The sequence below is a fragment of the Strix aluco genome, chromosome Z (assembly GCF_031877795.1).
Source record: "Strix aluco isolate bStrAlu1 chromosome Z, bStrAlu1.hap1, whole genome shotgun sequence".
Classification (NCBI taxonomy): domain Eukaryota; kingdom Metazoa; phylum Chordata; class Aves; order Strigiformes; family Strigidae; genus Strix; species Strix aluco.
In genome coordinates this window covers 53,320,130-53,333,931 of record NC_133971.1, presented here as the reverse complement: position 1 = coordinate 53,333,931, position 13,802 = coordinate 53,320,130, and the positions used below count along the sequence as shown (strand labels likewise).

The 13,802-nt window shown below is 37.2% G+C and overlaps 1 protein-coding gene across 7 annotated transcripts in view; it reads left to right on the top strand.

Annotated features, from left to right (window-relative positions):
• Window positions 1-13,802, top strand: part of MAN2A1 (mannosidase alpha class 2A member 1) — a 126,305-nt gene that overhangs the window by 97,637 nt on the left and 14,866 nt on the right. For 6 of the 7 annotated variants that reach the window (XR_012621509.1, XR_012621511.1, XR_012621508.1 and 3 more), the window contains exons 17-19: window positions 783-916; window positions 2,023-2,164; window positions 5,741-5,874. Coding sequence is in view for 3 of the 7 variants with exons in the window: in XM_074811552.1 (XP_074667653.1) it covers window positions 783-916; window positions 2,023-2,164; window positions 5,741-5,874 (410 nt within the window). In the remaining 4 variants the exon portion in view is untranslated. Of the gene's footprint in view, window positions 1-782; window positions 917-2,022; window positions 2,165-5,740; window positions 5,875-13,702; window positions 13,774-13,802 lie in introns of all 7 variants that reach the window. The other variant, XM_074811554.1, reaches the window with a different exon arrangement.

Below are 13,802 nucleotides of genomic sequence, written 5' to 3'. Positions count from 1 at the left end.
TCTGCTTGGTGGAATTCTTTTCACAATCGTTAGTCCCATTAGACTACAGAAAGGGTAGAAGTGGTCATGCTGAATGATGATAAGATTCCAGTCCAAACTGTGTCTCAAACTGTTTGAAAAGGTCAGATTATTAAAGGTATTCAATTTTCAATGCTAGTTACTGTAGAAAAACATTGCACTGAACAACTGTCTGTATCCTCAGATACATAATTCTTCTTTTAATAAATAGGCATCTTTTCCCTGTCAACAAAGACTTGCATCCTGGTTGTGGTCATATCAGTGTGTGGTTTCTTAATTCACTGTCCTTAAGGAAGATTCCCCCTGTTTTGGTTAAAATAGCTGACCGATATCCTGCTTAGTGGAACAGTTGCTGTCAAGAAGCTGGTAACTTCATTCTTCTCAGTGAATGGTGACAGCCACATAAGTTAAGAGAAGTGAATTAGCCTTGCTCCAGCATGTTAGCTGCTGCTAAAGACAGCACTTAACAGTTGGTGCTGTTTCCTACTGATTTACCAGAACCCACATTGGTTCTTATAATAAATTGCTTCTGTTCTACTTCAGTGAAGGTTTCAGACTGTATGTTCAATGAGTACTGAATTAGAAGTACTGCTATATCATATGGTACATAACTGAATTGGCTTCAAACGCTCTGTTAGATATAGCAGAAAAGGAAAACTAGCAGGGGAAAACTAGATCAGTATGTTCGGGGAGCCTAGTCATTCTTATGTATGTGGCACTTGCTTTTAAAAATTGAGAGATTTAAATGCATTTTTTTCATGTAGGTTTGGAAGGCCAGTCTCTTGAAGTTTCCAATGTTGTGGATATTAGAGGAGAATATAATCGTGAGCTTGCAATGAGAATTTCATCTGACATAAACAGTCAAAATAGATTCTATACTGATCTTAATGGATATCAGGTAATTATTGTCTATTATAAAAGCCTAGGAACTCTGTTTTTAACTGTCTTAATACCTCTGATTGTAAAGAGGTATTAATAGTAAAGAGTCATATTAATCAATCTCTCTTGTTAAATTCCACTAATTATTTAAAAGGAGAACTTTAAAATGTATCCATTTAAAAATCCGATTTGAATCAGATGAAGCAGCAACTGTTTTCTTTCAAGGAGTTTGTTAAATATTCCTTTATATCCTTCTTAACATAAGAATTTAAAACAGCAAGTTATGACAAGCCACCATGTAGTTGCTTGTATGTCTGCATGCCACCTTTTCCCTCTGCTTTGCTATTTAATTAGAGCCCTTTGGGCAGCACAGTGCTAGATATGCATAAGGTCCAGCAACTCAGACCTAGAGATTAACTGCTTGCTGCTGTGGTGGAAATAAGTGATGTATTTCTGGAGTGTAGTAACTTACTCTATTGGTGATGCATCTGATGAAATATAGTGTGACTGTTTTCTTAACTTTGACTCTGAAGCACACACAAAGAAAGACAATTTTCTTTTCCTTACCTTCCTTCCTTGCTAAAAATGGTTTTGCAAATACATTGAAAACCATACCTGCTGAGTAAGATACTGCTGTTTTTCCATTGAGTGTGTAGTACTGCATTTTGCTGGGCACAGTAAAGTGAATATTTAGACATGAAAATTTTAATACTACTACTCATTTGTCATGTATCATTCAAGAATTTTACTAGCACTTCAATAAGTTCCCATTATAAACGAACAATTTCTTTTCTGCTACCGTGAATCTATTCACTGCTTCCTCTCTAGAGGAGAGAAAATTTTCTCTCATTCTGTAACTGTGATTATTCCTTTTTTTTTGTAGGTTCCCTTGATGAATCTTTCAGGTTTTTTTAAATATTCTTTGATCTAAAAGTAGATTGAAGTTATCTTTTCCAAAGTGGTAATTTTAGCCTCAAATCTCCAAAAAGCTAAATAATGCAGTGGAGTGAATGCTTTGGAGCTGGTTGTGCTTCTAAAGCACATGGGATAAATGTCTGAAAAGGTCTTTGAAATTTAAATGCATAAAAAGAATGTGTTTTACTGAAGTTCATGTTCATACTGCAGATCCAGCCCAGACTGACGATGAGCAAATTGCCTCTTCAAGCAAATATCTATCCAATGACAACAATGGCTTATATCCAAGATGTTGGTGTTCGCTTGACACTTCATTCAGCTCAGTCTCTAGGTGTTGCAAGCTTGAAAAATGGTAAGTACAAGATGATAGATATTATAAAGTCTTGTCCTTCATGATTGTCTGAAATAGTTCATTCAGAGATTACCGTACCTACTAGCATTTGAAGAAAGGAAATGTGTTTCTCCAACTCCGACAAGTTTTAGAATATGTCCATAAGGGAGGAGGTAGGGGTTGTTCCCACATGAGATCCTGTCATCTTCAGTGGAAGATCTGTCTCAAACTAGAGACAGAAGAAAGCTATTACAAAGAAGATAAGATCAGTAATAAATTGTATTTTTCACCCAAGAACTCGGATGGAACTCAAGGATGAAACAGCAAAACGCAATGGTTTGTTTTCTTTTGTACTGCTCTGGAGGCAGAGGGCTTAAGATGAATAATGTGATGCTGACCAATTTTTTGTTTGTTTGTTTGCTGTAGGGTAGAAAGCACTAGTCTTAAGGTATACACAGTATAGCCTAACATCCCTGTCTAGGAAAACAATAGCAGCTTTTTTTTAAGACTAGAATTAGTGAAATAAAGGATAAAAATTACGCTGGGTAAGAATCAACATACTTCTGAAGCAAAATTATACTTCACAAACTTAATGGAGTAATTTGAAAGAGCTGATGAATATGTTGACAAGAAAAATCAATTCATATTAAGAATCCCAGAAGGGACGAGTCTTGTCCCTCACAGCAGAAAAGGCTATGATGAATGGCCTGAAGGGATGGAAACAGAGGTCAGTTATTCAGTCTATACTCCTACCAGAATGAGGAGACATTCAAATACAGCTAACAAGTAGTGGGCAAATAAGGTATATAATGAATAATTTAAGATGTATAATTCCTTGCTGTAATATATTGTGAGTTTAAATTTACATGGTTTTGAAAAAAAATGGAATGAATACTTAGAAGAAAACAAACCCATCAGAAACTATGCCAAAACCTACTTTCCAGTTCCTTTTCTGAAAAATGTCATACTAATGTCTATTCTGACAAAAGATGGAATACTGTACTAGGTTGATGGCAGTATTAACAAACCTAATGCATTTTGGGGCAAAGTTAACACTGGCCTGTAGACCGATGCTTTAATAAAGCCATGGTGGAAAATATCAGCCTTTTGTTCCAAGGCCATCCGATATGAGACAAAACCACACTTTTTCATGCCTTTCATTGTAGTTAAATATCAGGGAGAAACTGGTTTTCTGTGAGCACTGGTTTCAGCCCAGTCAGAGGTCATTAGAGGCTTTTCCCCTACTCCAGTTAAATAAAAGAGGAGATGTATCCAATATGTGGTTATAGCATTAATTTCTTAACTATGTCACTCTTTGGCAAACTCTATTTATGTCACTCAAGGTTAAGAAATAGTTAGCAACATCAAATACTTACTCTAAGCCCACTAAAAAAGAGGAGAAACTGTATTCATCTGACTTGTTATCATTAAGTAATATTTCATTAAATGATTGTTTACTACATTTGTCCTGAGGTCATGTTGGACCTCTTAAAAGAAAACAAAAATGAAGCCAAAGGTTCTGTGGCTGCTGAAAGTTATATGCTTCATGACACTTATTTTGAAGGCCCTTCAGGATCTCAAAGGGATCCTGAAGAAAATTCAGAAACATTACAGTGTAGTAATGCACTGTAGAATGCAATGTAGAAGCACCTTCAATAGCTATGTATCCGTATGTCTGAAATTGTGTGTCTCAAGGCATAACCCACCATCTGAGATTTATATGAACAGCTGATTATTTCTCACTTCTCATTCTTGGATTAGAGACAGGTTCTTTACTGTGGAGCAGTTAATTCTCATACTGTCAGATGATCTCAGCAGTATCGAGTAGGATTTCTCATTGTATTGACATCAGTCTTCAACATCAGCTTCTAAGAGACTTGATCAAAAACTGTAAAGTACATATGCCACAACTTAATTCCTACTTTCCATCTCTCTTTTTCTATTTGTGGGAATGGATGCTTAATCATTTCTTGATGTTAGATGCTGAACATCCTCCACCATTTAGTAAGTTCTATCCAATTTTGCTCTAATTTACTACTTAATGGATTGTTCTGCATGCCCCAGGGAAGACCAGATAAATGGGATGCACCACTGTCATTTAGAGGTGGACTTCTCTGCAGTCTGATGGATAATTAATGAAGTAGCGAGGATCATTTATGTCCTGAAGCCTCATGCAATACACTTATACCATTTTTAAGCCAGAAATTTCCCTAAAACAGTCTTTTTTAATCTTTGACCCACTTTGGAAATGGTTTTTATTGCTGACTTTAGCAGCACTGATTATATTGTTGTGATTGTGAACAGCAAATCCACTTAAGAATCATAAAGCTTTGTTTTGTCAGCCTTCATTATCCTATCTTCTTAAAGAATGCTGAAAATGAAGTTAGGTAGTTTTGGATCTAGATCTTCTAAGTTTTGCTTGAAAATTTTGAAAAAAGTTTATCATAGGTTTGTCTTTCTTGCTATGGTTCTAGCTTTGTTCAAAGACTTATCATACCTGTCTGTCAGCCTGTGTTCATACAGCAATCCACAAAGACCATCAATTTGAGGCACAATCCTTATACCAAAGCCTTATACCTTAGTTCAAAATGGTAATTTGTTTCTTACTCATTACCAGCTGACCTCTGTCCTAGATACACAAAATCTGTTTTTACTCAAGGGAAAGGAAGAACAAGTATTTAGGAAAATTGGATAAGTATTTGTAGAACAATGAAATATAAAAGAGACCACCTTACTAAACAGCCTTTTCTAGTAGCTTAAACTGTGCATTTCTTATTTAGGAAACAAGTACTTCAGTCATCCAGTTTTATTTAGGAAACAAGTACAGTTGTTTGAAGTTTCAGTGTGCAAAAACTGTGACAGCGTTAATTACATGCCCTGAACTGGTTTCCCTCTGGTGATACAAACTTGAAAAGATAGGAATTTCATCTTCCATAAGGCTATTATTTATCATCAGAGCTATTCTGAATGGCAATGCTACAGTTCAGTACAAACTCAGAAATTTATACTCAGTGTTCATCTGGTGCAAAGTTTTCTTTTCCTACTCCCACAAGTGAAAATACCCTTACAAGAAGAAGTGATTGCGAGTATTTATATACTCATATTGCCTCCCTGCTTTTCTTTTTGCTTCCAACTGTGAAGTAAAAACAAAAAAAGGAAAAGATATATTTAGGAGGTGCACTCTTTATGGAGTCTTAAGGTGAACACAGTTCCTCTACAGAAGGTCTCTCCATACAGCTGCAGCTACTTGGGGTGATTCTCCTCTTTGATGCTTGATGTGCAAGGTATCCTTGTTACAAATAATAGTTAATAGCAGTAACTTTTCATGCGAACTTCTATTTAGATTCTTATGTTAAAAATTTGCAGGACTTACTGGAAGACTTGTGAAAAATTTTTGGAATGTTATAAACATCCAAAGCCCAAAGCTATTAACTGTTTTCATAATCAGTCCTAACAATATTGATCTGCTATTACTCTTCCATATGCAACAGAAAAAATGTGATTCTTTGTAACTTTTATTTCAGGGTATTTTTCTTATGTTTAATAGAAGGTTTACATCATCTTGTTACCAGTATAATCCTTGTATTGCTCTTTCAGGTCAGTTGGAAGTGATCTTGGATCGTCGACTTATGCAGGATGACAACCGTGGCCTTGGACAAGGTGTCCAAGATAACAAGATTACAGCTAATATCTTCCGATTTCTGCTGGAAAGAAGACAGGGAACAGAAGTGGTAGGATTCACTGTCTGGATTTTTCTGGCTAATTAAGATATAAATATTTATTTCTACTGGAGCAGCAGTGAACTCATTAAAGAAGCTATTCCATGAGCAGTAGAACTAAGAAAACATAGCATTCAAGGGAATTTGGTTAGCTTGCTTGCATATTCTCATCATAAAGACTTAATCTTTCACTATTTCTCATCCAAATACCTGCAGTGTCTGCTTTCTCACTCACACTTCAACACATGACTGGGGTACAGTTGTGGAAGTCTTTTCTCTTTACCTTTTTTTTGTTTTTTTATTGAAAAACCTTGTAAAAAATTGCTGATTAGCAAGACTTCTGCTTCTTAACAAATTAACTGAATCTGGACAAAGGTTGACAAATTATTTCAGATGAATGGGTGGGAATAGAAAATGTCTTATAAACTTGATTTTCTTAGGAAATAAGGCTTAAGTGGAAATACTTAGATGCCAGACATATAAGCCTCCACTTATTATTCTGGGAATGTTGAGACCATTTTGTTCTAAGGGGGTTTTTTTCACTTGCACAGATCATCTCAGTTTGCCTTTTTCTGTATTAGTCTTAAATAATTTCAATTTTCTTTCAGTTCTTTGCATTTTCTCTTTGCTTTTTACCTATCATTTTTGAGAAGGACAAAATAAGAAGTACATCTTCATACTGAGGCAGTAGAATCATGATGACAGCACTGAGTATGTTTTAAAATCATCACATAACTAGAGATGAGATGTTGTATACTGAGCTGCTAATGAATATGCAGATAAATTGGAATTAATTCTGGTTTATAATGGATATCATTAACCACTGAGAGGATGATGATATCAAGCTTAAAGCTAATTTCCACCACTTAATGATTGGCAGTGTTTTTTTCAGGTTGTACATGTCATTATGATTTTTCTAGTTCCTCATGCTGTATAACACAGGCAGCATATTAACTGCATTTTCAGTGTGGTGTGCAAATATCTGAGCTAACTTGAAAGAAGCTAACTTGAGTTCTGCAGCAGTATAACTTTGACAACGAGCATGGCACAGGTTAATCTACCTTCGCAAGAAGAAACCTGCAGAGAATCTGTACTTTCACAGAACACTACTTTACTACCCAGGGTAGTTTGTGTTGTATTAAATTAGAATGTGACGCTGGTAAGTAAGAATTTTTGGACATGGAAATGTATGTTTACATTAGCAAATAATTTGAAACAACAGGAGCAGATCAAATCAGTTAGTGCCATGGTGCTTGCACTGACACTGTGTGCGGTTTTGGTATTTTCTGTAGAATCATGAAACAACTCACTATCAGGTATCTCTGGAAGTCTTCTTGTCCAGCCCCTGCTTAAAAGCAGGTCTATTTTTATGTCAGAACAGAATTTAAAACTGTCCAAAGGATTAGCCATCCGATTAGCCATCCATTCAGACCGTAATGGAGATGTGGAGGGTTGGAGCACATCTGGGGACCTTGTTGGTTACTTCCTTCTAAAAGAGAACTAGTCCATGCACATGGAAACTTCTCTGCAGATTAGCACAGTGCCTGGTTGAGTGGGATTGGCCGTAAATTTAATTTCAGAACAGCACTGCTGCTTCAAATCAAAACACTCCTTTGGAAAAGAGTTTGAGGTTACCTCAGTTAGAACAAAGGCAGCCTAAAGAATTCTGGGATTGTCTGGTTAGTGATACATTTACATATGTAATGTAATACATTTGCATGCATTTACCAGTTTGATTGGGATACCAGTCAGACATCAGCTCAGTAGAATAACTGTATTTTCCTTCTCTTAATAAAATCCTCTTCCTTTCTTCCATTTTTGAAAGTGTCTGTGCAAGTTGCTGATAATCTTTCAAGGAGAAAGGGCAGTTACCCACTATGATCAAAAAAAATCTTTGAGGTGTTTTGGGTGCCTGTGTTCTAGCACCTATGTTCCTTCCCCCTGACCCTTCCTGATGACCTTATAATGGTATTAAATAGGCGCGGAGTAAGCCCTTAGGGGCAGTTGTTTCTTATACACTCTTGCAGGGACTTGAAAAGAAGTGGGATCAAAACTATGGAAGAGTGGACACAGTGAAAGAAGTCCTGTTGACCCAACTGATATAATGTACACAAACCCCGGGAGCCAAGCAAGATGTTTTAAGGAAACATTATCTTTCTGGCATTATTTTTTTGAATTCCCCTTTGCTATATTAAGCTATATTTTGTTTTTCAAAATCGATCTGAACATTGGTAACATATTCTGATTCCCGTAACTGTTTCAGATATGTTAAAGTAAGGAAGGGTAGTAGTCACCTTTCTTGCTGTTTTGTTAAATGTACAAACACACTTTTTTAGTGCATTGTTACTCAGAAAGTAGTTGTTATAATACTTTAAAAATAGCCCTGTCAGAAGAATTATGAAGAAATGATATATAGTTTATATATGTATTCAGCTGCACTGTGACTCATACACTGACCGTAATTTTGTCGTCAAGCCCTATTTTGCTATTGACTTGAGGAGCCATGGAAGCTACAGGAGGAGAGAGTTTTGATCGCTTGGCATCTTTGCCAGTACAAACTTGTCCTAAAGTGTATTCCAAAATATTTCATTCTGTCTTTTCTCAAAAACAGTTCTGAAGGCAGAATTTTTTCTGCTCTTTGGGAAACTTCCCCATAAAAGGAGAGTGTGTGAAGTGTAGGATGTATAATTCTTTAAAATTAATTAAAATAAATGTGCATCACTTTGGTGTAATTACTGTGGAGTTTTTTGGTTATGACGCTATCAACCAAAAGTTTCTTTTAATTTACATTTCCAAAATACTTCTTTCCTTCCCCAATACCACCCCAATACCACTCCACCATTTTGATGGCAGAGTCAAACCACATGAATGTCCTGAAGTGTAAGATTGACCTGTCCAGTGGGTAGGTAGAACTCTTAATAATCTCTAACATACTGAGGTAGCCTGTATTTTACTAGGTCCCTAATTCTAATGTTACCTGATTTTTGGCTCTTGAACTCCAGCTCGCCTAGCAAGTAGTAAGTACTCATGCTGATATTGCCTCTGTGCAAAAGTCTTCAGGTTGATTTGTTTTGCTGAAGTTTGGGGTTTTTTTCCCTCCATAACCTGGATACTACAAAAGGTGTTTTCAGAATGACAGTATGGTTCATTAAGCAAGCTATGTATGTAGTAAGAGCTGGGGAAATCTGATTTCACTTTACTTTATACTCACCTGATTTATTGACAACTGTGTCCCTCAGACCTCTGTTGATGATGTTACTGTGTTTTCATACAATTTCTGTATACATCTTTTTCTCCTCATACTAGATGTAGCTAATTCTGCTTATACGTTCATTGTCCTTGTAAGCATTTTTTTTGGTTCTGCATATCTTTTTGACTTCTCTTCTAATGTTCATTCTTCTTTTTCCTCATATTGTTAAGCAAGAACTGAATGCATATCATTTTCAAATTGAAGGAAGTATTATTTAGCTGAGAATAAACTGAGTACAGTTATCAGTGCTTGCTTGTCAAAAGAGTAAATGTTTTGTTAAAAATAAGCATTGATACCTTTTTACTTTCCAGGCCTTAGTGTGTTATTTTAGTATAAAAAAACGAATGAAATAGGACTTGTAGGAAGTGGTAATATCTTTATTTCATCAGTGACATAACTGGAGAAAAGATGCCATGCCAGGCACACACTTTCTTCAGATTCCTATTTCGTACCTTGTGTTGACTTGGTCAATTTATATAACTGGATTTATAGCCTCGTCTCTAGCAGAGAGCCAGGATTCAATGGCTCAAATAGTTGCTGTGGTTTGGGTGAGGTTTAGAGAAGCAATGATACAGGCAGTTAATAAAATCACAAATATTTGGGAGTCAGATAATCAAGCTCCTTTTCTTCTACCACATTCAGCTACTCTTTTTTTTTTCTTATTAAATATCTGTCAGTATCCACTTTCTCTGAAAATATGTGCTTGGTGGTATAGCCATTTCTGTCTAATTACTGAGCTGCATTTGGCACTTACTTGGTGTGCATATTTATAATGCATGTGTACATTTCATATAGTAGATATATACTATACTGTGCATTGGTATGCTATGTGTAACCACACCTTTACAAGCATAATTAACTTGATGTTTCAAAAAAAGCAGAAACTCAACATTGGCTTAATTACTAGCATTTAGAAGTGTTTTCAAGCCAACGTCTGACAACCTCAGATATTCTAATACAATTTTTGGTTATGACTACCATAGTAAACTCATCAAATATATGCAAAATCTTGAACTTTAAAGTGTTGGAGTTTTATAGTGGCCACAGAAGGGCGGCGGGGGGGGGGGGGGGGGGAGATATTTCCCTCTCTACCTCTCACACAGAACACAATGCAGCTTCTTTAGATGCATTGTGTTCTGTGTGCCGCATGTATTTAGTAACTGATGTACACTTATTTCTTGTTTCATTTGAAGAGAGATTCAGGTATATGTTAGTTCTTTACAGCTTTGCTTAAAACACTACATTTAAATTATCATTACTGCTACTACTATATACATGATACTATATTTCTTATGCTGCAAGTTTGTGTCTCCTGCTCAAGAACAGTGTTTCCATCTCTTATTTATCTACAAATCCTGTCTGCTTTCAGGCCAGCACTGTCTTCATTTTTATGCAGGGTAACTTACAGCTTGATTTCTTTCAAATACTGTTTTTTTTCTTGACAATGTGTCAAAGATATGTTGCACAAAGGCTCTAAAGACGGATTTGTCTCCAAGCTCCAGTCATGGGTACTGGCCAAAGCTGTAGGGAGCGAATGTTCTCACCCTACAACAGATGAGCAGCTACTCGTAGCTGGCTCATGGTGAAGTAGGTAGTACAGAGGACTGCCTTCCTCTGATTTCTGGACTTACAGCTATGTCTCTCTTGGGGTTTTTTGTGTATGTATGTACATCTCTAGAGTTACTTACTTTCCTTTGGTTGTTTTAATTTGTCTTCAGTTGTGCATACCTGTCTGCCAGCTCTGTGTAGAAAGAATTTTACTTCAGTAGCATGCATAGTATTCAAGCTTGGTCTCTCCACTTTTGGCCCATTCACCAAAGTGGGAGAGTAGACCTCTAAAGTCTTTTCTAAGCTTATCAGAGCTGGTCAGTTTGGGGTCTTAAATTTAAACCTTTCTGTATCACCACTTCTAGGAAGACCTACTCGTCTTGCTACAGTTTGTGGCAGTAGGGCAAAATCCTTCTTAAAGGAGGAAGAAAGGCTGCTAATCTGGCTCCTGCTTCTTGTATTCTGAAGGGATAAACTCCTTGCACATGGAACAAGCAGTTTCCATCAGCAGCAAGAACTTCATGTGAGCAGCAGAATTCCAATGCGGATAGCCTCCCTGGAGGGCAAAAATTATGAGATATCATTGTGTAGTTTCTGTCTTTATCATCAGTTTGGTGACCTAATTCCTCAAAGTGGAACTCCAGAAAATTTTTGATCACTGTGTTCTACCATCATCAAGAATAGGATAAGCACTTCCCAGTCAACAGGAAACAAAATCTAGCACCATGTCCCTTTCACAACTTCCACAACCACATAAATGGGTTCTTTATTTAGGCATTAAGTCCCTCCTCCTTCCTCCTGCACCATTATTGAACAATATAAACACTATAAGAAGAATTAGAAGAAATAAAATTGGTGTGAGAGGCTATAACTAAAACATAAAATACTTTTATTGTTGAGAAAAGCATGTCATGCTGTCTGTCTGCTTCTGTGTTACATTTCATCCAAACTATACTGGTGGTTGCATATTTGTCAACCTCAGTAATTACGGTGGTGTGTTTATGGGCATGGTGACTAATTACTTTTTTTGCCATCTGCACTATTATGTAGACCAGTGAGCAGCTGTTCTCCAAATGATCTGTATATAGAACATTGTTGCTATTATGGTATCTGATTAAAGACTAACTAAATCAAATGCAAGGACATGACGGTCATTGAAGGTACAGTGATAGGTGGAGGAAGCAAAGGAATCTAACCAGGGAGAAGTGGAGCATGCTGAACTGGCTGCTTCTAAGACCATGAAAGGAAGATTCGATTGTTCCTGGTGTGAAACTCAGCAGGATGACTCAGCAGAAATCACTCTATGCAGACTAAGGGCATGTTGCCTAAAGGGGTCCAGGATTTAAAGGATTTGAAGGAGGGAGAAAATTTCGGACTTGTTTAAAAAAAATAAAAATAGGAGGCTTGTTATGGAATGTTCAGTGGAAGGGACATAGGAGGGGAAAGAGAAGGATCAAGGAGGAACAAGTGGGAAAAATAGGGGTAAAAGGGGCATAAAAGGTCTGATCAAATCTAATGCTTGATCACCACAGCCTATCCTGTATTCTTACTAAATCTGGTTTCTGTGTGAGTGCACAATCTTTTCTGAACATGTGTGAGCCATTAGCCAACTTCAGGTAAGACTAGGAAGCAAGCAGAATAAGAGGTCTATGTGTCAGCTGTTAGAGAGAGACCGACCATGGGACTGAGGGACCAGTGCAACTTGCTGCTAGTTGCTGGCAAGACCTCTGTTTCCTGTGCCTGCATGTAAACTGAGAACAAACTTCAAGCTGACAGGTAGGGGGCCAGCACTGGAAGTATGTGACGTCTGAGCTGCTTTCCGCTTGCTTATATGGCTAGCTGTGTGTGTGTGCATGCTATTGGGAATACATGCTCTGCCTTTCTCCTGGTAGAGACTACCAAATTTGGCTCTAGCAGACTGGGAAGAAGTCCTCCTGTTGGGTCCAAATTTCCCTGGATTTGGTTACCTGCAGTAGTCCCAGGTTTCCTCACCTGCACTCTCAGTGCCAGCTGAGAATCTACAGGCAGTACAGAAACTCTGATTTTAGAGTCACTCTGAGCCAACTTAGAGCCTTGAGGGTATTTTACAGTGCCTCGGAATTTTGATTTCTTCTGTAATTGGCCTCCAGGGACCCCTTTTCCCTGGTGTGCCAGAAATGCTTTTCCAATGTAGCAGCCTCCAAGTGAATTAATAGAAAATTTTCCATTCCCTGAGGTAAAGAGGTAATGCCAGTTTTTGTCTGCTCAGTTGAGAAGTCCTTTGCTGGTCAGTTCAATAGCTATCAAAAAACCCTAAGCATTCCAGATCATCATTCTCAAAAAGGATATAAAACATATTGCCAAAAGAATTTATGCTTTGATGTGCAAAACTGTAACGTAACTGATTAATATTTCAGTGTTGACAGAAATGTATGTATGAACGTTTTGGGCAGATCTAATCCTTGTATTTTTCAGGAGTTTTGCCCCCCCAGGATTTCAGGAAAGAGTGATGCTCTAATATAGCAGAAAATAATCTGGCATCAGTATTCTCATGTATAGTCTTTGTAAGGTTTCAGGATAGATGCCTGTTCAGTACTCACATTTGTGGCTGTTACTTCTGGTTGCAATTTATCTAGACCTAGAAAGTCTTAATTCATTGTAGAGGACCTGTGTTTTTAGAGAGATTACCTGAAGATGCTTGTGCAGATGCTGAAGATGCTTGTGCAGCTTTGAGGTCTTAGGTGTTCTGAATCCCACTGCTTAGAGATCTTCTATCATCTTAACTTGATTTCCCTACAAAATTCCTGTTTCAACCACTAGCCAGTTCAACTTTGGATGAATTTAAAGCAAGTGCATCTGATTTTTTCACTTGGTGAGGTAACAGCCAGGCAGTCTTGTGTGTAAAACGTACAACTAAGTTGAAACCATTTACTGCTTGATGGGAGTTTCATGAATTTAACTAGTATCAGTCTCAAATCTGAATATCTCTTCCAAGTTGGGAGCTTTAGGGCAATATGTGTGCAAGGATGTTGTGCAATTTTCTCACTGTCTTCTTGTTTACAGACACCTCCTTCCTCAAGTGGGGAGCATTCTGCATAGTTAAGGATTCAAGATGTTTGCATTTGGGGAAGAATGTATGTAACTTTAAAGCTAAGGCATCTGT